Source organism: Trichosurus vulpecula, chromosome 9, assembly GCF_011100635.1.
Source record: "Trichosurus vulpecula isolate mTriVul1 chromosome 9, mTriVul1.pri, whole genome shotgun sequence".
Classification (NCBI taxonomy): domain Eukaryota; kingdom Metazoa; phylum Chordata; class Mammalia; order Diprotodontia; family Phalangeridae; genus Trichosurus; species Trichosurus vulpecula.
In genome coordinates, this window is record NC_050581.1 from 120,019,187 (window position 1) to 120,041,220 (window position 22,034).

Genomic DNA, 22,034 nt, shown 5'->3' on the forward strand with positions numbered 1-22,034 from the left:
GATAAGCCATTGAGTGGGGCATAGGTATAGCCCTGATGTGGGGCTCCTGTCATAAACTTTCAGACGGTGGAAGGGACCTTAGAGAGCCTCTGGTGTGGCCCCCAAGGAGAGGAGAAGAAGGGACAGGACGAGAGAAGGGGATAGGAGTTGGAAGGAGGCTATGAGAGGAGAAGCCGGCCCCCACCCCACCCTTCCTGCCTTTCTTTGTGAAGCACCCAGAGGAAGGCTGCTGAACTCCCCCCTACAGGCCAACAGCCATCTATCTTAAAGCTTATGCACATCACCATGGAGCCAGGCCAAGCTTAGCTTTGTCATTAAATCCACAGGTCATAATTGGGGCCCCAGGACAGTGTGGGTGGGCCCAGCACAAATAGTCCCTAGGCTGGGGTTCTGTCATGCTCCAGCCCTTCCTCCTGTTGGCAACAGAAGCCTTGAGCTGATCTGGCCAAGGCCCAGCCCCCAGGGGCTGTAGGCACATTCTGCCCTTCTGTCTTCTCTAGAGATCTAGAAGTCATGAAGTCCATCCCCCAGATTCCAAGCAGCTGTGCTAGATTAGGCCCACAGGCCAGAGGAGAGTCATAGGGGGTTAGAGCAGAAAGGGCTGGACCCTGGTGGCCATCCAGTCCTACCTCCTCAAAGAAGCTCAGTGACTGGCACAAAGTCAATACAGGGGGGACTTGAATCCAGCTCCTCTGACTCCAAACCAATCTTTCCACTGCCCTTAGAGAGGGTGACTGAGGTCTCCTCCCACCTATTCTACTCAGCCATCCCAGCATTCTGTGCCCTAGCAAAAGCCAGCGAGGGACTTCCTCTTCCCTGGAGGACGTCTTTGTGAAAGCCAGATACAATTCTATCTTTGCCTTCAAATGATAATAGTTCACATTTCTGGAACACTTTTTCGGACAACGGAGCATGGTAAGCCCCATTTCACAGATGAGGAACCTGAGGCCTAGCGAGGGGAAATGGATTGCCAGGGTCACACAGCTAGTAAATAGAAGAGGCAGGATTTGAACCCATTTCTTCCGTTTCCAAGTCTTGTTCTTTTGTTCATGCTCTGATGCCCCTTTTTTTCCTTCAGGGACTAGGGCTAGGACTTGTACTGGCCTCCCTTTCATATTTAGTTGGCCAATCACCTGCGTAATAGAGTGATACACACACACACACACACACAGCCTTTCATGGATCTCACAATACCCTGTGCCTGTGGCTCTGAGGAAGGCTGCTTCTTTCTGTCTTCATATCACACTGCTGGGAGGGCATGAGGACATCCTTAACTCCAGCCTCTACCCACACCCCTCAGACTCCATGTTTCCAAAGGGGGTAGAAAGGTGGCCTGGGACATTCAGTTGTCACAGAGGCTTCCCAGAGGGACCAGTGGCCTGGAATGTTCAGTTGGGTAGGTTTGGAAGCAGAGGGCCTGGTTGAAGTCCTGGTGCTATCAGGGACTAGCTTTGTTAACCCAAGGCAAGGCATTTTCTCTGAGTCTTAATTACCTCATCTCTCAAACAGGGACAGTTTATAAACTTCAGAGCACAGGAAATAAGAGCCCATGTCAGTAACATTAAGTGTGTGTCACACACACACACACACACATACATGGCAGGCTGGGGGGTATTAGGGAGTGGGCCTAAACCCTAAACCTTCCATGCCCCATCTCTACAGGACAAGTGACCAGGAGTTATGCCCAAAGAGATTCCTTTGGGCCACATGACCAGGGTGAGGTCAGGGACATTTGGTGGAGCAACAGACCCCATGATACTAGAGCTTGAATCAGAACTGCCCTTCCCGTTAATGTATGGTGGGCAGGCCAGCCTCCCAGGCCTCTCCACAGTGTTGCTAGTGTTTCTGACCCAGAGGGCTCTTGAAATTCATTGGATGCAGAGCTGGAAAGGAGCTTTTGACATGATCAGATCCAACCCACCTATTTTACAGATTGGGAAACTGAGGCAGAGGAAAGGACTTGCTCAAAGTGACACAGTGAGTGGCAGAGCCAGGCCTGGCCTCCAGATGTCCTGACTCTTTGCCCTGCATTGCTGTCTCACTAGCCTTTTGTCCCCTGTTTGGCTCCCTGCCCCCACTCCAGGCATCTGCACACAGTAGGGACTCATCAGAGGCGCTTGCCAGCCTGGTTGGAACATCAAGGGCTCCAGCCGGGCTTTCTTCCTGAACAGCCTCCACCCAGCAGCTGTTGCCCGTAAGGTGTTTTGCCACTAATGAGAGAGGAGCTTTGTTAATTATCGGGTAAAAGGGAACTGAGGCCCTAGGGAACAGGTGTCGGCACCACCTCCTCCCCATGAGGCTCCCAGCTCCTCGACTGTGATGGGGCTGTCAGTTCCCTGGGAAGGCCAGCATGCATCAGCCCACCCTGCTGTTGGGAGAAGGTGGGGCTGGGGTGGGGAGAGATTCTGTGTCTGGGAAGCTCTGAGCTGCTAATTGCCAGATTACAGCCTGGAGAATTCCCTGATTAGCCCAGCTAATGGCTCAGAGGCAGCCTGTTTGTTCTAACCCAATTATATGCCAGAGATTACATGGCAGAGACCTAGCTGGAGCCTGGCTTCTCTCGGAGCAGAAGGACTACCTGGCTCCCATCCTCTTTGGCCCATGCACGCCATCCTTGGCTGAGTCCCTGCTGTTGGCCCTCTCCCAAAGAGAGGCTAGGAAAGTGAAACCAATTCATGAGAGGCAGGACGAGATAGTAGAAAGAACTCTGATCCTAGAGTCAGAAGAGCAGGTTTTCTCAATTCTTACACTTCCTAAACTGTGACGAATCACTATCCCTCTCTGAGCCAGAGCTTCCCACTCTGTAAAATGGGGATAATCATAGTCAAGCTGCCTCCTTTGCTAGGCTGTGGTGAGGACAGTACTCCTTCAGCCCTAAAGCACTATGGAAATGCAAGCTGTTACTGCTCTTACTCAAACAGCATCTTGCTGATAGAAGACTGGGCTTCAAGTCTAGAGGACTTGAATTCAAGTCCTGCCTTTGACACACAATAGCTGGGTGACCTTGCATAAGTCCCTGAAGCCCATCAGTGCCCCAAGCAGTTCAGGCACTGTCAATGACAAATGAGCTGCCCATCTGCGTCTGCTGAAGGAGTTTTCCACATAACAGTCACAGATCCAGATTAAAAAAAAATTCTTCTTTCAGCAAACGTTTCCCTAGCAGTTGGGCAGGTCGAGTCAACTCCTTTGGATCTCATTTTCCTCAGCTTAAGATGGGTATAAAAGGGCTGGTGGTAACAGCCTCTGCCCCATCTCCCTCTCAGGGCATGGTCAGGATCCAAGAAGATCAGAGATGTGAATGGGCTTTGAAAACCATGCTCAGGCTTTTCACTTCAGGGGTGGGGTTAGTTGTTTGAAGCAAAAACCAGAGGATTTTGATAGGTAAGACTGGTGACCTACAATAACAGTGTGTTTGGTGAGGGGAAGGAGGGGCTTTGGGTTCGGGTGAATACATGTATGGGGCCTGGGGGTGCAGGGGGCAAATAGGTGGATTGAATGCTGGGTTTCTCTTGTGTCTCTGGACAGGCTTCAATGCCTCAGCACTTCCTCAAGTCTTTCCTTCCTGACCCTGTCCCTCTTTTCACCCCACCCAGCTATCTAAATGACCTGGAAAGGATATCTCGGTCTGACTACATCCCCACTCAGCAGGATGTGCTGAGAACTCGAGTGAAGACCACTGGCATTGTGGAGACTCATTTCACCTTCAAGGATCTGCACTTCAAGTAAGTGGCTAAAACCAGGGAAGGATAAAGCAAAAAAGAAAGCTCTTAACCAACATCTCTGAAGAAGAATGATATAAAAATGTTAACTGAAATCTTAGCAAAAAGACAGCAGCAGCAGACCCCTTGCGTAGAACTGGTGTCTCGGTCTGTGTGTGCTGAAGGGCCAGAAGCAAGGATCATAGAAATACAGACGGAGTGCACACAGGGACACAGGAGGCCGTCAAGCCCAGCTTCCTCATTTTACAGATGGGGAGAATGAAGCCTAGAGAGGTTAAGTGATTGCCACGGTCACACAGGTGGTCGGTGACAGAGCCAGAAGATGACCCCAGGCTCTTAGACTCCTGATCCTGCCTAGCCTATGGCCTTACCTCCAGCCTTCCAGGCTTCAAACCCTCACCAAGTTCTACGATCCCCACCCTTCCCTCTTTGTCAGGGCAGATGAGTGACAGAGAGCTGCTTGTCTCCGCTGGGTGAGTGTTGCTCAGCACAGAGAAAAATGAAAAGATTCACCTCGGGACAAGACAGTTAACATTTATTAAGCACCTACTGCATTCAGAACACAAGGTTAGGGATTGAGAAGAAACAAAACTTTGTAATCTAAGAGATAAACCATGTGGTAGATAAGGGCTGTCCTCATAGTCAGTGACCTAGGTTCAAATCACACTTCTGACACTTCTGGCCTAGTGGACAGTTGCCAGTGTGCAGGGGCAGAGGGAGTTTCTCCATCTAAGTGCTGTGCGCTATTAAAGTCACAAGTCTAGCTCTTTACCTAGATCTTTAAGGTTTGCAGAGCACAACGTGTACATTAACTCCTAGGTCCTCACAACAATCCCACAAGGCTGGTGTGATTATCCCCATTTTACAGACGAAGAAATAGAGGCTGAGTCTCCCAAGGTCACATACCGTGTCTGACTCCAAGGCTAGCACTTCAGCCATACTGCCTCTAGATAAGACAGTCCCTGCCCTCAGGGTGCTTATAATCTGAGAGCATGGTAAACAGCCAGATGGTGATGTAAGTGTGTGTAGAGAAGGGTGCGAACAAAATGCTTGTTGTCTGAGGTCCTGCACTGGGGAGCAGAGGGATCTTACCTTCTTAGAGGAGTTAGCTTTGGAGTCAGGCTTTCAAAAAGAGTGGATAAGGATTCCACAGTGGCCCAGGGAGAGTATTCCAGGAATGAGGACAATCTGATAAAGGCCTGTAGGCACAGGGCGAGTTTCCTGGGAGCATGGTACTGTCTAGTTGCGCTGCAGCATAGGGGAACTATGAGGTACATCAGCAGAGGCACCCCGGATTGTAGAGGGCCTTGAGTCTCAGGCAGGAGAGCACCTAGGGAGACTTTGAAGGGTCCTGAGCAAAGCACCAGAGGTGGGAGGTTGTGGAATCATCCAGACGAGCAGTGACGAGGGCCAGGCTGTAGAATAGAAGGGAAGAGTGTGAAGGCAGAGTCATCCAGAGCTGGCAGCCAGCTGGATGTGAGAGGGAAGAAACGAAGATAATCCCAAGATTCCAAATGCCTGCTGCTCTGTTCTCGGCCTCCTGCCCGGCTCAGCCGGACTGGATGACTCTGCCTCCAGATCCTCGAATTGGTGTGTCCAGATGCCCCAGGATGCTGGCCTGTAGCCCTCTTGTGGTCCCCTTTCCATCCTGTGCCAAACATTTCCCACAGGTTTCAGGGTTATAGAGAAAGATGGCATGAGCTTCTATTGACCAAATGCTTTTTTCTATTCGGCGTTTGCACACACATATCCAAAGGAGGGCTGGGGCCTATTCTTTGTTGTGCCCCTAGAGAAGTATCATAGAATCAGGGCTTAGCTCTAGAAGAGACTTTAGGCATCAAGTCCATTCTTCCCTCGTCTTACAGGTGGGGAAGCCGAGCTACAGAGTGAGGAAGGCTGTTGTTGCTCGTAGTCACGCAGGTAGTGAGCAGCCATGACAGGATTCAAACCCATGTCCTGAGAGAAAGGGTCTGCCTGCCCATTTTCCAGGGTTCTGTCCCTGGAACTCTGGAGGAGGCCTGGCCAGGTCCCCCACTCCCAGTTCTGGCAGAGAGTCACAGCATCAGCAGCAGGCTCCAGCCGGCACACACTTCTGTGTGACTGGGCAGTGCCCTTTCCATACCTGGGCCTCAGTTTCCACATCTGCATATTGAGGGCATTGGATTAAATGATCTCTCGGAGCGCTCCCAGCTCCAACAGGGTTCTCCCTCCGTTTTTTTTTCCCTGAAAAAAAAAGAGGATTTTTCCAAACTCTCATCACCTCCTAAACTCACTATGGGGACACTTTCATAACTACAAAAAAATCTTCTGAGGGAACACCACACAGACAGCTGCAATAGCACGGTAAAGTAGCTGCTTCGTTCAGCCCTCTCGGAGCCTGCCTCGGCGGGCAGGGGCTTGGAAGGAGTCAGTGGTGAGACCAGAGAGTTGAGCCTGCCAAGGAGGGGGGACCAATAGCAGCAGGACTGAGGGACTGTCCTCTCACCCTTGCCCTGAGGGTCGGACCCCTCAAACAAAGGTATCTGAGACTCATTTTCCCATCGCTTCCTCTATTGAGAAGCCAGAGAAAGAGCTCTGTGGCTGATGATTAGAGAATAGTATGATGCTCATTAGAAAATCCCATGTCAGAGGTGGGAGGAACTTTAAAGATCGTCCAGTTTTCCCCTCCATTTTAAGATGAGGAAATTAAGGCCCCCAGAGGTGAGAGAACTTGCCCATGCCCACATAGTAAGTCACTGGCAGAGCCAGGACCAGAACCCCTAATTCCCTGTCCAAGAGAAAGGAACTTGGCCCTAGCCACTGGCATGTTGGAGGGTGAGCTGGGCATAGCTGTGTGCTGGGGCCCTGCCACCAGGGAGAAGGGGCAAGGCCAGGCCTGGGAGGACTCCCAACAGCATGTTACAGTTTACTGAGCATGAGGGAGAGTGTATGACTATGATTGATTGCTCTCATTTGGGGGAGAATAAGAGACTTGGAGCCTGGAACCTTGGCTTTAAATTCTGGCTCAGGTCCTTGCTGGTGGTATGGCCTCAAGAGGCACTGTACCTGGTGGAGCTTCAGCTTCAAATCTGTAAAATGGGGATAATTGCCCTTGGACAACCTCCCTCCAAGATCCGCTCAGGGGCTTTGTGAGCCTATAAGAGCTACAGTCTAAAAGAGGAGTCAGCATCACTGTTGTCGTGCTTAGCAGGCGCAGCCCCCTCTTCCCCCCTCCCCCCGCCCCAGAGAAAAGGAAATCCTCATACCTGGGGGCCATGTGTCCTCTGCTTCTCTGTGGGCTGGCAGCTGTGAGAACCTGTCACTGTGAAGAGGCGGGAGCCACAGGAGCCACGTGGGTGGTCAGCAGGAGCTGAGGCCGGGGCTGCCTCAGGCACTAACAGAGCCTCATCCAGCTTAGGACCAGAAGGGATCAGAGTATGGGGGAGAATCTGAAGATTGATCAGTCCAATGCCCTCGTTTGGTGAAGGCCAGAGAGAGGAAGGGCTTGGCCAGAACTCACCAGCAAGGACCACATCTAGACCTGGGAGAGCTCATTCACTGTAGGCCACTGTGCCCCATATGAGAATTCAGAATGAAGCTCAACCCCTGGTCCTTGGACCCACAGCCCTCTGAGACCTGGGGCAGCCAAGGGCAGGTGGGAAAGCTGCAGGCTTGGGATGCCCCAAGTCAGTTCTGCTGTCTTGATCTACAGTCTGATGGTAGGACCGTGCTCCGCCCAGTCCTGAAGTGGAGTCAAGAATTCCCATCCCCACCTACCTCTGGGATCAGGAGGTGCTGAACATAATTAATCCCACTCATATACTCCTTTATTACTTAGAGGGATCTGAGCAGGTTAAGCCTGGCCTCAGTGTCCCCCCTGTAACAGAGCGAGGACTTGACACTCAGAACCCAGCTTGTGACCACAGATGTGTCATTGACCTTTCCTGAGACTTCTCTAAAAGGGGGGTGATGATACCTGTGCTACCAGCCTCAGAGGGCTGTTGTGAGGACTGCCCTCAGACACACACACACATACACACACAGGGTGAAGGGGTGGGACAGGGCTGTCCTCAAGCAGCTAAAAGGACTCTCAGTGCCCGTGACATTCCACTAGTTCTCTTGGCCCCAGAGGGCAGCACTAGAGAGAGGATCATTTGGTCTCAAGGTAAGGAAAACTTCATAGCATTGGAACCCGTCCAGCAGGAGGCCGGGCCACCTGGGATTTCCTCAGCATCTCATCCCTGGATATACTGGGGCGGAGGCTGGCTCACCACTCGCTGAGGGCCCAGGTTGCTCAGACTAGATGCCCTCTGAGATTCTAGGAGACACTTGCTCAAGGCCAGGGCCAAGCAGGGTGGGAGCCAAGAGGGAATCTAGTTTCCTTCTCAAATCTGGGGCTGGGGTAGGAGAGGCAGCTCCACCAGCAGGAGCCACGGACTGACTTGAGCCCTGGGTGTTTGCAGGATGTTTGATGTGGGCGGGCAGAGGTCCGAGCGAAAGAAGTGGATTCACTGTTTTGAGGGTGTGACAGCCATCATCTTCTGTGTGGCACTGAGCGCCTATGACCTGGTCCTGGCTGAAGATGAGGAGATGGTAAGGTGCCACCCCAGTGCTCCCCACAGAGGCTTCAGGCACATGGGATTGACCTCCCCAGTACCCACCAAAGCTTCATGGGAGGTGGTGGGGTAGAGGAGAGGGGGAGGGCCATTGGAAAGGAAGGAGTAAGGAGACTAGGAGTGGGGGAAACAGCCACCCCTTCCTTCTGCCCTAAGGAGCCCTCAGTCTCTAGATGAAACGTTCCCACTAACAATTAGCAGAAAAGTCTAATTACAGAAGGAGTTGGGGGACGGGGGAGGGGAGGATAGTTTAGAAAACGTGGTGGGAATGTCTAGCTATGGATGGACCTTGGGCTGGGTCTTAGGAGGAGGAAGAAGGCCTTGCAGATAGAGAATTGCCTTCTGCCTTGGGTCAGGCCAAGATGTTCTCCCCACAGGCCTCTCCTGTCTTCTCCCCTCTCTAAGAGGCTGAGCGGCTTATCTCTAATAACAAAGGGGCCTCAGTCTCCCAGTCACCCACGGCTGCCTCCCTGCTTCATCCCAGTGGCTCCTAGAAAGGGCTCAGCTGGCAAACTAGCAAACAAGGAGACCCCTAGGCATGGTGGGCGGCAGCGGCAGTGCCCAGACACCACTTACTGAGCTGTTTTCCCAGATACCCCAGCGTGTTGGTCCCATATGACAGTCCTGATCTCCCTCCATCCCTCTATACACACACCCCCCAGCCCACTACCTAGCTATGGCTGGGGCCGTGACCAGAAAGGGACCTCTTCTGGCCCTGCTCTGGCCCGTGGCAGGTGGAATGGGGTGGCCTCTACTGTGGTACATCTTGCTCCCTCCCTCCCACGCTGGAGCCTGAGGCCAGGACATGGTCTCCAAAGTATTCCCTGCTTCTTCCTCCCCCTCAGCTGACCATCCCTCTCCGCTCTGCCTTCTCTAGAATCGCATGCACGAGAGCATGAAGCTCTTCGACAGCATTTGTAACAACAAGTGGTTCACAGACACCTCCATCATCCTCTTCCTCAACAAGAAGGACCTGTTTGAAGAGAAGATCACCCACAGCCCCCTCACCATCTGCTTTCCTGAGTACTCAGGTGAGGCCTGGCTAGAGGAAGGGAGGAGGAACGTTGCCATCTGCTTCCCCAGGTGCCCGGGGGGCTGGGGAGGCCTCTCCATCTGCTTCCCCGAGTCTCTGGAGGGAGTGGAGGAGAGGTGCGCAGGCCAGCAGCCATGCCAGGGGTGCACAGGGGGGATTCTCTATTCTGCAGCCCCTGGCAGTGAAGGAGGCAGCATGAGCACGTGACCACCTATGGGACCTTAGGGCCTCTGCTTCCTCAGTCAGAACAAATGACCTAAAGGCCCCCTGAGCACTTTTCCTAATTGCCCTTATACCTCCTCTGTGTCCAGAGTGGACTCGAGCCCAGAGAGGGCGGGGCTCTGAAGACGAGGCTCCAAGTGCTCAGGCCAGGCATTCCCGATGTCCCCTCCCTAGTGTTCCCCTGTCCAGGGTAAAAGGAACCAGGCCCTGCAAGGAGAGGGAGAATAGGAGGCAAGTCAGCCCTGACAGTAGGATGGGTCATGGGGAAGAGCCGAGACCCCATTAGATACCACTGGGCAAGAGAAGGGAGACAGTGCTCTCCGGTGGTCCAAGGGGGACCCCTGCTGGAGGAGAGGAGAATGACAGCTGGCCAAGCTCCCCTCACTCCTGGCCATACAAACTGCCCCAGAGGGGACAGATGGGGCCTCAGGAAGCTCCTCTGACAGAGGACCCACCACACTGGGGAGGATGAGCCAGGCTTCCACCAGTAACTAGAAGAGAAGGGAGGGCAGAGGTGGGGAGGCCGGTGGGGGGAAGACTGAATTGTGTGCCAGCTTCCCTGGCCTCGGGCCACCAACCTTACTGGCAACAGCCACCGCACCTAGAAAACAAAGTGACTGGATGGCCTCTGAGTCTCTTCCCGCCCCCAAACCTGTGATTCTGTCTTGGCCCCCATTCCTCTGAGCTCCTTTTGTAAACATATTTGGGGAAAAAACCAGACCCCAGGAAGGAAGGGGCCTTGGCCTGGTGCTGGCTCCTGCACCCATCTTCTGCCCTTCCTTGCCACCTTCCCGAGTGGTGCAGCCACATGGATCTCTATGCCCAGTGCCCCACTCTCTCAGGCCTGGTGCCTCTTCTAGAGCTTTACTGGCCACAGGACAGAAGGATACAAATGTATCGCCCTGAAATCTTGCCCTGAGACTCTCAGCTTCCCAGGGCCATGGCCCCAGCCTGAGCTGGAAAGGACTTGGGAGATCATCAAGCCCACCCCCATCCTTTTAGTGTTGAAGAAACTGAGGCTGAGAGAGCTCAGGGACCCAGGGTACCGCAGCTAGTAAATGTCTAAGGCAGGACTTGAACTCAAATCCTGCCTCCCAAGTCCAGCTCTCTGCCCACGGTTCATTTAAGAGAAAAGCCAATCAGCTTCTCCCTGGCTCATGTAGGCACATCGTGGTGTACGTAACAGTGGGAGCCCGGGGTAGCTTCTCAGCTCAATACCCACATGACCTCGGTTTGCCTCCTCTGCAAAATGGGAGACTGCTGCTCTGTGCACAATGTGGCGGCCTAGTGGAGACAGTGCTGGGTGGGCCTGAATCCCGTCTGCTGGGGGACCCTGTGCATTCCACTTAGCTGAGAACCTTTCACCTCATCAACAGAGTCAGCCCAACAATAACAGCCACTCTCCAAGGGGTGTCACAAGATGATACGTGTGAAATACTTTGCAAACCTTAAGGTATCCTCTCTCTTCTGTTTGCAAAGTTACATGTGCCAATGGCATGCATCCTTCCAAATAGAAGTGAAGAGCAGGGCGAGGCTTGCATTCAGCCGCCTTTAAGACCTTTCCTGGAAAACACCAAGATGCTGTGGTTATACAGACATCATACTGGGGGCTCCTCCTGACCTTTATTGCTCTCTCCACCCTCTTGTAAGTGGCCGGACTCCATGCATGGTGCACTCTCCATCCTCACCTGCCCCTCCTGGCCTGCTTCCCTTCTCCCCTCCCTTGTAGGCCTCTGACACTACCGGGCATTTTAACTGTATAGAAATATTCTTTGCATGTTGTCTCCCCCATTCGGGAGCTTCTTGAGGGCAAGGAGTGTGTTTCTGCCCTTCTCTGTACCCCAGGCGTAGGGCCTGGCATAGAGTGTGGCTTACTGTGGGTACTCAATACATCCTTGACTGACCGACCGATGACCTCCATGGCATCTCATTCATCCATCCCCTTCCCTCTCCCTGAGGTCTCAAGCTCTCAGGCCTCCATCTCTCCAGGTGGACCTGGACTATTATAATAACTTTCTGGGGCAGCTAGGTGGTGCAGTGATTAGAGCACCGGCCCTGGAGTCAGGAGGACCCGAGTTCAAATGCTGCCTCAGACGCTTGACACACTTACTAGCTGTGTGACTTTGGGCAAGTCACTTAACCCCAATTGCCCTGCCTTCCCCCCTCCAAAAAAAACCCCTTTTGTTTAGTCTCCTTGCTTCTGGTTTTTCTCCTCTCCAGTCCATTTTCCACACAGCTCAAATGAATGTTCCTAAATTACTGATGTGGCCATTTCACTCCCCTTCTCAAGAATCCTCTGTGGCTCCCTCCTGTCCCTAGGACAGAACACAAGCTCCCTAGCCTAACACTGAAAGCCCTTTCAGTCTGCTTCCCACGTAACCTTCCATGCTTACTTTCCAGTCCTCGCCTTCCAGCACTATACCCACTAGCCACCCTGGTCTTCCACCTGCTCCCTGGACTGGCTCTGAGATCTCCAGCTTCCAGGTCTTTGCATAGACTGTCCCCATGCTTGGAATGCCCTCCCTCCTAACCTCTGCCTCTTAGGATCCCTAGCACCCTTCAAGGGCCAGCCCAGGTGCCGCCTCTTACTTTGTCTTACTCAGACTTTGACCTGATCTTCTCCAGCCCATCAGTGCTTTGTCCCTCTTGAAATTACTTTGAGGCCACTGGGTGGATTAAGCGCTGGACCCAGAATCAGGAAGACCTGAGTTCAAATCCTGCCTCAGACATTTACTGTTTGACTCTGGGCAAGTCACTTAACCTCCCCTAGCCTCAATTTTTCCATCTGTAAAATGGGGACAATAATAGCTCCTTCCCCACCAGGCTGTGATGAACATCGAACGAGGTAACACGTAAAGTGCCCAGCAAACTCTAAAGCTCTATATAAATGCTGTAATGCTACGTCATCATCATCATCTCTGTGCACCTATCATCTCCCCATCTTCCACCTCCAGGAGCATGTAATTCCTCAACCAGAGGGGCCATTTTTTGTTTTCATCCTGGTATTCCCAGGACCTCACACACTTCAGGCACTTACTAATGTTTGCTGAATTAAATTGAATTGAAATTTAGGTGCAGTAAGTTGTACAGGTGACATCTCCATTCTACAGATGGAGAAAGTGAGCTGAGAAAAGCCAGGAGTCCTTGCCAGAGGTCACATAGCCAGTGAGTTTCAGAGGCTGGATCTGGCTCCAAGTCTGGCGCTTGTTCCAGAAGATGATGGTGCCAAGGCCATGACCCAAGGACCCTCCCCTACGGAAGGCCTTCCAAGGTGTCATCAGACCACGAATGACTATTCTTTGGACGTGGCCATTCAGCAGGTCAGAATTGGCCTCCCTGGAATTTCATCTAGCCCGAATCTCTTTGTCTGGACCACTTTGGTAAAATGCTCTGTGGAAATCTAGGTAACCAGCATCGGTCTAGAAATGGAGTCAGAAAAGGAAATGAAGTTCATCTAATTTGACCTGCTGTTAAAAAAGCCATCTTTGATTTGGGAGTTTGATTTTTGGATCCCAAGCATAAATTTACATTTATCCCCACACATGAAAACCCCTTTGTGATTGATCGCTGCCTCCACTTCTAGATGTCCATTCTCTGGCCATCCCCATAGTAACTAACACATTCTCAGATTGCATCAGGGATCTATACATACAATTGATAAATTCTACTTTCCCCCCTTTCTGGCTCCTTGGAGCAGCCTTTGCTCCACTCCGATTCCGTAGCACTTCTCATCTTCTCCTTGGTCTTTCAAAGTTCACTGACAGTGATTCAGTGACCACGTCTGCCCGTCTTCTCAATATCCAGAGAGAGCGATTCTCTAGACCTGATGGCTCGGGCTCATCCAGAGTCATCAGACGGTCTCCCATCAGCCACTTTTGTTCATTCTTTCTCTGTCCAAAGATGACTTTCCTAGGCAGAGAAAACAGTAACAACATGAACGTTCCCTTTGGTATTCATCTCCATTGTCCCATCCAGCCTGAGCAGCGCCTTGTTCTTTCTATGACCCTTCTCTTCTCCCCAGTACAACTGGAAAGTCATTCTCTTTAGCTGTCTTCTGCAACCTTGTTTTTGTATTCGTTCTTTACCTGCCCATGCTTACACATTCTGCACAAGTCCTTTTAAGGTCCTCAGTGGGCAGAGGAGTTCCCTCTGTATCCACATCAGATTCTTTAGACAATTCCCCTTTTTCCTTATCAGAATTGTTTTTCTCAGTTTATTCTCTGTACCTTGGTGAGCCCCTACCAGAGGTATGCCCTGAGTTGTCTCTGGCACCTGGTCCTGGTGAACTGGAGACAGAGCTTAGCCCCTGAGAGCTAAGGAGGCAGTGGGGCTTGGACTGGGACTTGGACTGGATCTGGGAAGTGACCGGCCTGGGAGTCACAGAGCTAGTAGCAGGGGGTAGCCACTACCCACCGCTGCAGCACTTTTCTTCACCACATACTGCAATATCCCCATCTCTCCCCAGGGGCAAACAAGTATGATGAGGCTGCCAGCTACATCCAGAGCAAATTCGAGGACCTGAACAAGAGGAAGGACACCAAGGAAATTTACACGCACTTCACATGTGCCACCGATACCAAGAACGTGCAGTTCGTGTTTGATGCCGTCACCGACGTCATCATTAAAAACAACCTGAAGGACTGCGGCCTCTTCTGAGCAGGTGGCCGAGGGCCTGCGGGCGGGAGGTGAGAACCAGGGAGGATGGGGCAGAAGGGGGGAGTGGAGAGGCAAGGACCTCGAAGTGCAGGGATAGCTGGGGCTGAGCATTCTGGGGGAGGCACAGCCCTGACCTCAGGAAGTCTTCTGTCTAAAGAGCGGGTGGGAGGACAAGCCAGGGGCAAGGGCTGTAAACTTCTTAGGGAGCCCCTGGTCTGAGGAAGAGATCAGCGTGCATGCGCCTGCGAGCACGCGCACGAACACACACACACACACACACACACACACACGCATACACACACACACATGCGCATACACACACACACACACATACAGTTTGAAGGCAATTTTAAAAGTGCAAGGTTCTCTGAGTAATGCAGGAACACTGACTGGAATTGAAGTCCAGACAGGGCTCTCCCTCCACCGGGGGGTCCTAGCAACAGGGGGTTGGCTGTAGACACAGCTAGAGGAGGGGCTGCTAGCATCTTTCTCACCACCCCCTGGCCCTTAGAAAACCTGGTAACCAGGCAACTGCAGACTAGTTTCTAAGCCTGCAGCCAGGGCCTTGATGAATGGGCAGGGTCATTGTTCTGAGGGCTGGGTAGGCCAGAGGGAAGGAGATGCTGAGAGAGACACTGCAGTGGGAACGTCCTGGTGGGAGGCAGGGAGGTGGCATGGAGCAGCCGGGAACCAGTGACCCAGCCTGAAGGCCGAGAACAATGCAGAGCCTCCTGGACTGTGGTTGTGTGACCCTGCCCCGTCTCCCCCCACCAGGGCTCCAGTGATCTCTCTGCCCTGCCCCCCAGGGCTCCAGTGATCTTCTCTCTCTCTCCCCCCATCAGGACCACTTGAGCTGCTCAGTCTTTGAGCAGGAGGAAGATGCAGACAGGACCAAGGAAGGAAGAATGCACCATCATAGCGACTTCAACTTCTCTCCCCAGTCTCCTCCCCTCTCCCTCTGTTTCCATGTTTTGGTTTCTCCCCCACCTAACAAAGAGACTTTGGTGAAGAGTGGAAGGCAGAGGCCCCTGAGGTTTGGATCTGAGCCTTCTTGGCCCAGCCCAGCCTAGCCCAGCAGCTGTGAGGGACCTCCTGCCTCCCCTAAGCCTGCCCCCTCCCCAGCCCTCCCACCCCAGCAGTCCCTTCATCAGCTCCACCCTGGGCCGCATCCTGGTTTCTCTTCTATTTTATTCTGTGTTGGGGGGAGGGGGGTGTCAGTCTTTCTGAAACTTGGGTTTGTGGTAAAGGAAACCCTGTACTTCTCTGGCTAATACTGTTGGCACCTCTGCCTTGCCAGGACATCCCCCGAGCCCAGCCCCTGGTCCATGTTTACGGCCCCCTGGTCCCTGCATTCGCAGGAAGCCCCTGGACAGCTGTGCCTGTTCCCTCCCAGGCTGGCCCAGCCCCCTCAGGGCCTTGGGGAGCCCTTCCAGGATAAAGCACAAACCTACCCTGAGCAGGACGGTGACACTGATGACAACATTCCTTAGCCCAGAAGTCCCAAAGCTCCTCTCTGTTTTTCTTGGGCCTTTTGTGTGTGTGTTTTTTTTAAATATAAAACAGAACTTTAGGGACCTTTTTAGAGAAGACTATTTAAAACTGTCGTGTACTAAATGGCTGAGTCGTCCTGATCTGTGCTGGATCACCTCCTCCAGGGGAGCCCGTGCCTTGGCTGTCTGTCTGTTTACATCTGTCTCTCTCATTGCTTGCTCTGGCCCTGGGGGCTGTTGTGGGGGCTTTGCCTGTATTCTATACCCACCGATGATGGGATAGCAGCCTCTCCAGCCACCCGAAGCCTCATCTCCTTCCCCCTCTTCCTTTTCTTCTCCATTCCAACCCCTTCCAAGAATTCATTCCAACTCCATCCCTCCCCACCCCCCAAGAATTCTCCATTCCAACTCCACCCCCCCCCAAACAAAGGTTTCCAAAGGGCTAAGTCTTGGGTCAACTGCCAATGTCACCGGGGGCTTCTCCTCATCTCCCACTCCCACCAGCCCTGCCTCATTCCCCTTCACCCCTGCCTCCGTCCCATTTCGGCAGCTCTCCCATCAGCTCCATTAACTGTAGCTCCTTAGCTCTAACGATAGGAAAGGCCACTGCCATGAGGGCTCCCATCTTCATCCCTCATCGTCAGCCCCTGAACCCTGCCCCAGGCCCCAGAGTCAACAGCATCGGATGCCTCCTTGCTTTTTTCACACATTTTATCAAATTGTTCACCTGGTTTGAAATAATAAAATGTAGAAAGAAAAAAATCTACCTGTTCTGAGTCTGACTCTTTTGTCTTCTCTGATGTGGCTGAGGGGTCTCTCCAGGCTCCAGCCTCTGGCTTAAGTTCCCAGGACTCTCCTGCACTGGCCTGGAGGGTTGGGAGGGCATCCTGTCCTGGTACAGTGAGGGGTGCTGGTGCTCCCACATCTGGACAAGCACTGGTGGTGTATGGTGGCTAGTTGGCCTCTGGGCTGGGCCTTCCCGATCATACTCCTCCCAGTGCATTAGCACATGCTTCCCTACAACAATTCTCCCTTCTCAGAAGACAGAACATTAAACTCACAGTTAGGGGGTGAGGGACAATGGAGCAGGGAGGGAATCCGCAAAAGCATTGTGCCTGAATCAGGTGACAGGTAGCCAGCACAGAAAGGTCCCTATATTGAAGCAACACACAATGCCACCAACTTGGCTATTGGTCTCACTTTGTTCTCATCACCTATATTGAAGCAACACACAATGCCACCACTTGGCTCTTGGTCTCACCCTGTCCCATCATCTGGTAAGGAACTTAGAAGGGAGGAGAGTATTAGGGAGTTGCCTGGGCACAAAGCCCAAACTGGGGTTTGGTGGCCACTTCTCTGGCTCATTTTTCAGTATAATAAGTACATAGTAGAGTTCACTCCCTCCCAAAGCAGCCTGTTTCATTTTCAGACAGTGAGGTGCCTTCCAGCTCCAGTTCTGCAATCCAATGAACACCTCAGCTGTTCCGTGATCTCTCAGAAGTCACTGGTGCTGAGGGGCTTGGCAACCATATCCACCAGTTCTTTTAGGATCCAAGGATGTCGTTTTCTGAGCCTCTGACTTGAACCCATCAAGGGCTCAGAATCTCCCTACTTCTCTTGAGTATCAATTCCGTTTTTAGCCACACGTTTAGGCCTCTCCAGTCCAAACACGTCTCCTTAATGGGAAGAGAGAGATGAGAAAGAGCAAAGTAAAAGAGAGTCAAGTAGTTCTTTCCCTTCTCCATGGCCACTTATCATCCCATCTACCTCGAAGAAGTGATCCTATTCTCCTTTTGGTCTTTCTCGTTAATGAAAAATAGCTTTTTAAAATGAAATTTTGCTTCAATCAATGAAAACCTGCCTTTTATTCCTCCCACCTCCCCTTCCATTGCCAACATAGCTTTATTTTTTGTAGTTACCTTTCTTTTTTACCCCTTATTTTTTAATTAAAATGTTTTCAAACAAAAAAAAAAGAAATCTGCCTTCTTTCTCCCAGCTCCTCCCTCCCCCAATTGAGAAAGAAAAACAAAAGCCTGTTACAAACATGTATAGACAAGCAAAACTAATTCCCATGTCTCCATGCGCCCTCAATCCATCACTCTTTGTCCTGAGGTGGGTCACCGATTTCATCGTGAATTCTTTGGAAATGAGGTTTGGTCTTTACCAGCCTCCAATCACTGAGCTTTAGCTCAACTTGGGGATCGTGGAAGATTACAACTGAATAATAATCGCTGGTGTGTCTGTAGTGTTTTAAGGTTTACAAAGCCCCTTACATATGTCCAGTTCATTCGGACGACCATTTATCAAGTTCAGCTGGGAAGGGAAGGGGAGAACAAGGGAGAGGTGGGGAGGTGAGGAAGGGGAGGGTACAAGCAATTTATCAAGTGCCCCACCATGTGCAAGACATTGTGTAACCTTAGCAACGGGTACATAGCTAAGCAATACGAAATCCATACAGAGAGGGGCTGGAACTATGATGTCCTTGGCATAAGGAATTCCCAGAGCAGAAAATTTCTGTCTTCCACTTAAAGTTGTTTAGGGCACCAAGAAGTGCCACAGGGTCACACAACTGGTACGAGAGGAGAGCAAGACTTGAATCCAGGCCTTTTTTTGCTTGTTGTTCCCCCCATTAGATTGTAAACTCCCTGAGGGCGGGGACTGTCTTTTGCCTCTTTTTGTATCCCCAGCTCTTAGCACAGTGCCTGGCATATAGTAGGCACTTCATAAATGTTGATTACCGACTGTATACTATTATTATAACAGATGAGTAGCCTTCATGCTTCTTTGGAACTGTGGTTGAGTTGATGCCTCCCCACCCTTTACAAGAATGCCCAGGCTAAGGAGGTGTGACCTTTGTAGGAATCATCCACATTAATGAGATCTCAGATCCGGGAAATATAAGTATTTGCAAAGTAGAATAAAGGGATTTAAAGTGAAAAGGACTTTAGAGATAATCCAGCCCAACTCCTCATCCTATAAGAGCTAAGGCCTCGGGGAGGGAGGGAGGAAGCCTCCCTAAGGTCATGCAGCAAGTTAGTTACAGGGCTCCGATTCAAATCCAGACCAGAGGATCATAGATTTAGAACAGGGACCTCAGAGGTCACTGGATCCAACTCCCATATTTTACATATGAGGAAACTAAGGCACCAAAAGTTTTAATGACTTTTCTAGGGTCACATAGCTAATAGTATATGAGACAGGATTTGAACTCTGATCCTTCAGATGCCAAGCCCAGTGCTCTATCGTTAACCTGCTCTGCCTCTTCCTCTAGGAGCTCCAAATCCAGGGGGCTTCCCGCTCCACCACAGTTCTCTGTTCTCCTCAGCATAAGAACCACCATACTGGTCTGAAGATGCACCTCATCATTGGTCCAAACTTGAAAATTTCATCAGTGCAAGGAACTTCCAATACAGAAACTCCCTTCCCACTAAGAAAGATATTGGAGAACACATCATGAAATGTGCTACCTCCTTCACAGCAGAGATATGGAGAGCTACTAGAAGCCATTCTTCTATACCAAGTTGCAGTCTTAAAGAATGTCCTGGGGGGCAGCTAGGTGGCACAGTGAGTAGAGCACCGGCCCTGGAGGCCAGAGGACCCGAGTTCAAATGTGGCCTCAGACACTTGACACACTTACTAGCTGTGTGACCTTGGGCAAGTCACTTAACCCCAATTGCCCTGCCTTCCTCCCTCCAAAAAAAAATATGTCCTGGGATAGTGGGAGGTGGTGAAGTGATTTGTCTAGTCATACAGCTAGTTTAATGACTCTCTGCAAAAGCCCTTCTCATGTGTGCATATGTGTGTGTGTGTGCGCGCGCGCGCACGCACTCCTGCATCCTCTCTCATCTCTGTCATCTGTCTGGAATGATTCGAAATTCTTTCTCCAGCTCATTTTACAGATGAGGAAACTGAGGCAAACAGGGTGAAGTGACTTGCTCAGGGTCACACAGCTAGTAAGTGTCTGAGGCCAGATTTGAACTGGAAGAGTCCAGATTTGAACTGGAAGAGTCCAGATGATTTGAACTGGAAGAGTCCAGATGATTTGAACTGGAAGAGTCTTCTTGACTCCAGGACCAGGGCTCTATGCACTATGGCGCCACCTAGTGCCAAAAGGGAATATTATCTACATTCAAAAGTACTCACTGGCACTGGATTTTTGCTTGTTTTCCTTTGTTTCAAAGGAGGGTTCAGTTTAGAACGAGATTGAAATAACAGTGATGTAAAGACAAAAGGATTTTTAAATGTATTTTTAAAGAAAAAATAGAGGGAGTCTGAGAGGAGTGGAGATTTCAGACTGTCCTTTGGGACTTTTAATCATTTTTTTATTTCAGTAAGATAAGTACATGTGAGAAAATACATTCCACTCTACGTGTGAGTGGACAATACTTTTAGGTGATGTGAAGTTGGGAAAGAGAATTAGGATCTCAGCAGAACGGGGGCAAGCATGAGCCGAACAGGCTATAGACTATTATTGGGGATACATCGACATCTTTTAGACCAGACTAGCCTAAATGATCTGCTCAGGTACAAAGAAACTGAAAGAGATTCGGAGCAGCTAGGTGCCTCTGGCACCTGCCTAGAAGAGCCATAAAACTCAGGGGACCCTTAAAGGTTTACAGAGATTGCTCCCTGTTCCAGCACTGACTTTGCCCCTGAGTGCCACTGTAAAGCGAGCACTACTATGGAGAGAAGCACTTCACCCCCTTTTAATAACTCCACAAGGCCAGCCCTAAAGTAATCTTTTATGAATGAAACAAAAATTCAGATGTAAATTAAAAAAAACTACAATATTATTGGCTATGCAGTCAAGTCTTATATAAGTCAGACTTGGGAGAATAATGAGGCCTATGCTTACAACTCTGCTGTAGGGGGTGCTCCTGCTGGCAGATAGGGTATGAAGCTTCAGTGGGACCCTGGGGTGGTGGCTCCTTATCGGCTGATGACTTGGCCCAGATTATAAAATTATCTGTAGGATTAAGGCAGGCAGTGCAAAATTGGGTGGAGCCCAAGAGGTTATCCTGGGTGGCAGGGTTTATAAGGATCACCTGGGGTATCAGACTGAGATACAGTAACAGGAAAGATTAGATTTTTACATGCAGGTGTGAAGTTCAGACCTAAACCTCTAGGTGTTTTTAGGCCTTCACCTAGAGAAAGAGTTCCAGTCCTTTCCCTAGTCCTTTTATATAGCTGGAACAGAGAGACTAGATGTCCTAGTCTGCAATTCCATTCACCAGGAGTGTAGGAGAGGCTTCTCAGAGACTGATATCCCCAGTAGGTCAAGGCAGACTTGTGCCTTCAGCCCTGACCCCATATGTACCCCACAGGCCCTGCCACTGAAGCCTGAGCATGGTGAAACAAAACAAGAGTAGGAACAGATTCTGAAGGACTCTGGAGACCATGGGTGATGTCCAAAGGCAGGGACCTGGAGTGGTATGAGGCCATTAAAATGGGATGAAGCATGGGAAGAGACCAAACTGGCCTGGAAAATCCTCACCTCCTAACCAATATGGGACCAGTGAGAGGCAGCACCCATCCCTGGTGCTCCCCTCCCCCACCCCACCCTCCCATCCCTTGGTTTGTCGGACTGTTTGCTTGCTGGGTCACTCTCAGCAAATTCTGAACCAGCAATTCCTTCCCTGCACCTCCTGCTTATGTTCTAGGTAGAAAAAGGGTGGAAGGTAGAAGGATCATATGGGAATTTGTGGTTAATTTGCCGTTAGCTTACTATGCTTCAAAAAACCATCAAGCCAATACAAAGTCAATTGTCTCTGTGAATGAGGTTCCTCAGTCGAAGGGGTTTTCTCTAAGTGCGGACAGGGCTCAGAGCAGAGATCAGAGGTTTTCCTGTTTTGTTCATTTATTACTATTTTTAAAGCAAATTCCAGGTTGTAACCTAAGGCCACCACACCTGCCCACAGCTCAGGAAGTGGGAAGGGATATTAGTGCCCTTTGGAAAAGCTCAGGTCAGCACACTAAATACCCTCTCTCATACAGCCAAGGTGGCCAAACTGTTTTGTATTTGTGTGTCCACATATATCTACATACGTACACATATATTTCAATCTCAGCCTGATTTCCTACAGTTAGTAGAAAACAGGGGAGCAAGCTGGGTGTGAGTGCAGCTTCGGTAGCCCCACCAAGTCTTCCCTAGCCCAGAGCACTTGGCACTCTTGGAACCAGGCTGGAAAGAGTATGATGGAGACATAGCAGCAGGGTGTGGGCAAGAAATGAGCAGCTGGAAATGTCCCCTGGCTCCTAAGAGGCCTTCCTTTCATGGAACTGTTATAGGATACTAGAATTCTAGACTCAGAAGCATTTG

General features: G+C 50.9%; 1 protein-coding gene across 2 annotated transcripts in view; it reads left to right on the forward strand.

The window, feature by feature from the left end:
* Nucleotides 1-16,481, forward strand: part of GNAI2 (G protein subunit alpha i2) — a 99,161-nt gene extending 82,680 nt beyond the window's left edge. Inside the window, exons 5-9 of one of the 2 annotated variants that reach the window (XM_036738408.1) lie at nt 3,594-3,722; nt 8,162-8,291; nt 9,192-9,345; nt 14,035-14,229; nt 15,068-16,481. In XM_036738408.1, coding sequence (XP_036594303.1) covers nt 3,594-3,722; nt 8,162-8,291; nt 9,192-9,345; nt 14,035-14,225 — 604 coding nt within the window. In that variant the 3' untranslated portion in view covers nt 14,226-14,229; nt 15,068-16,481. Of the gene's footprint in view, nt 1-3,593; nt 3,723-8,161; nt 8,292-9,191; nt 9,346-14,034; nt 14,255-15,067 lie in introns of both variants that reach the window. The other variant, XM_036738407.1, reaches the window with a different exon arrangement.
* Nucleotides 16,482-22,034: the final 5,553 nt, after the last annotated feature.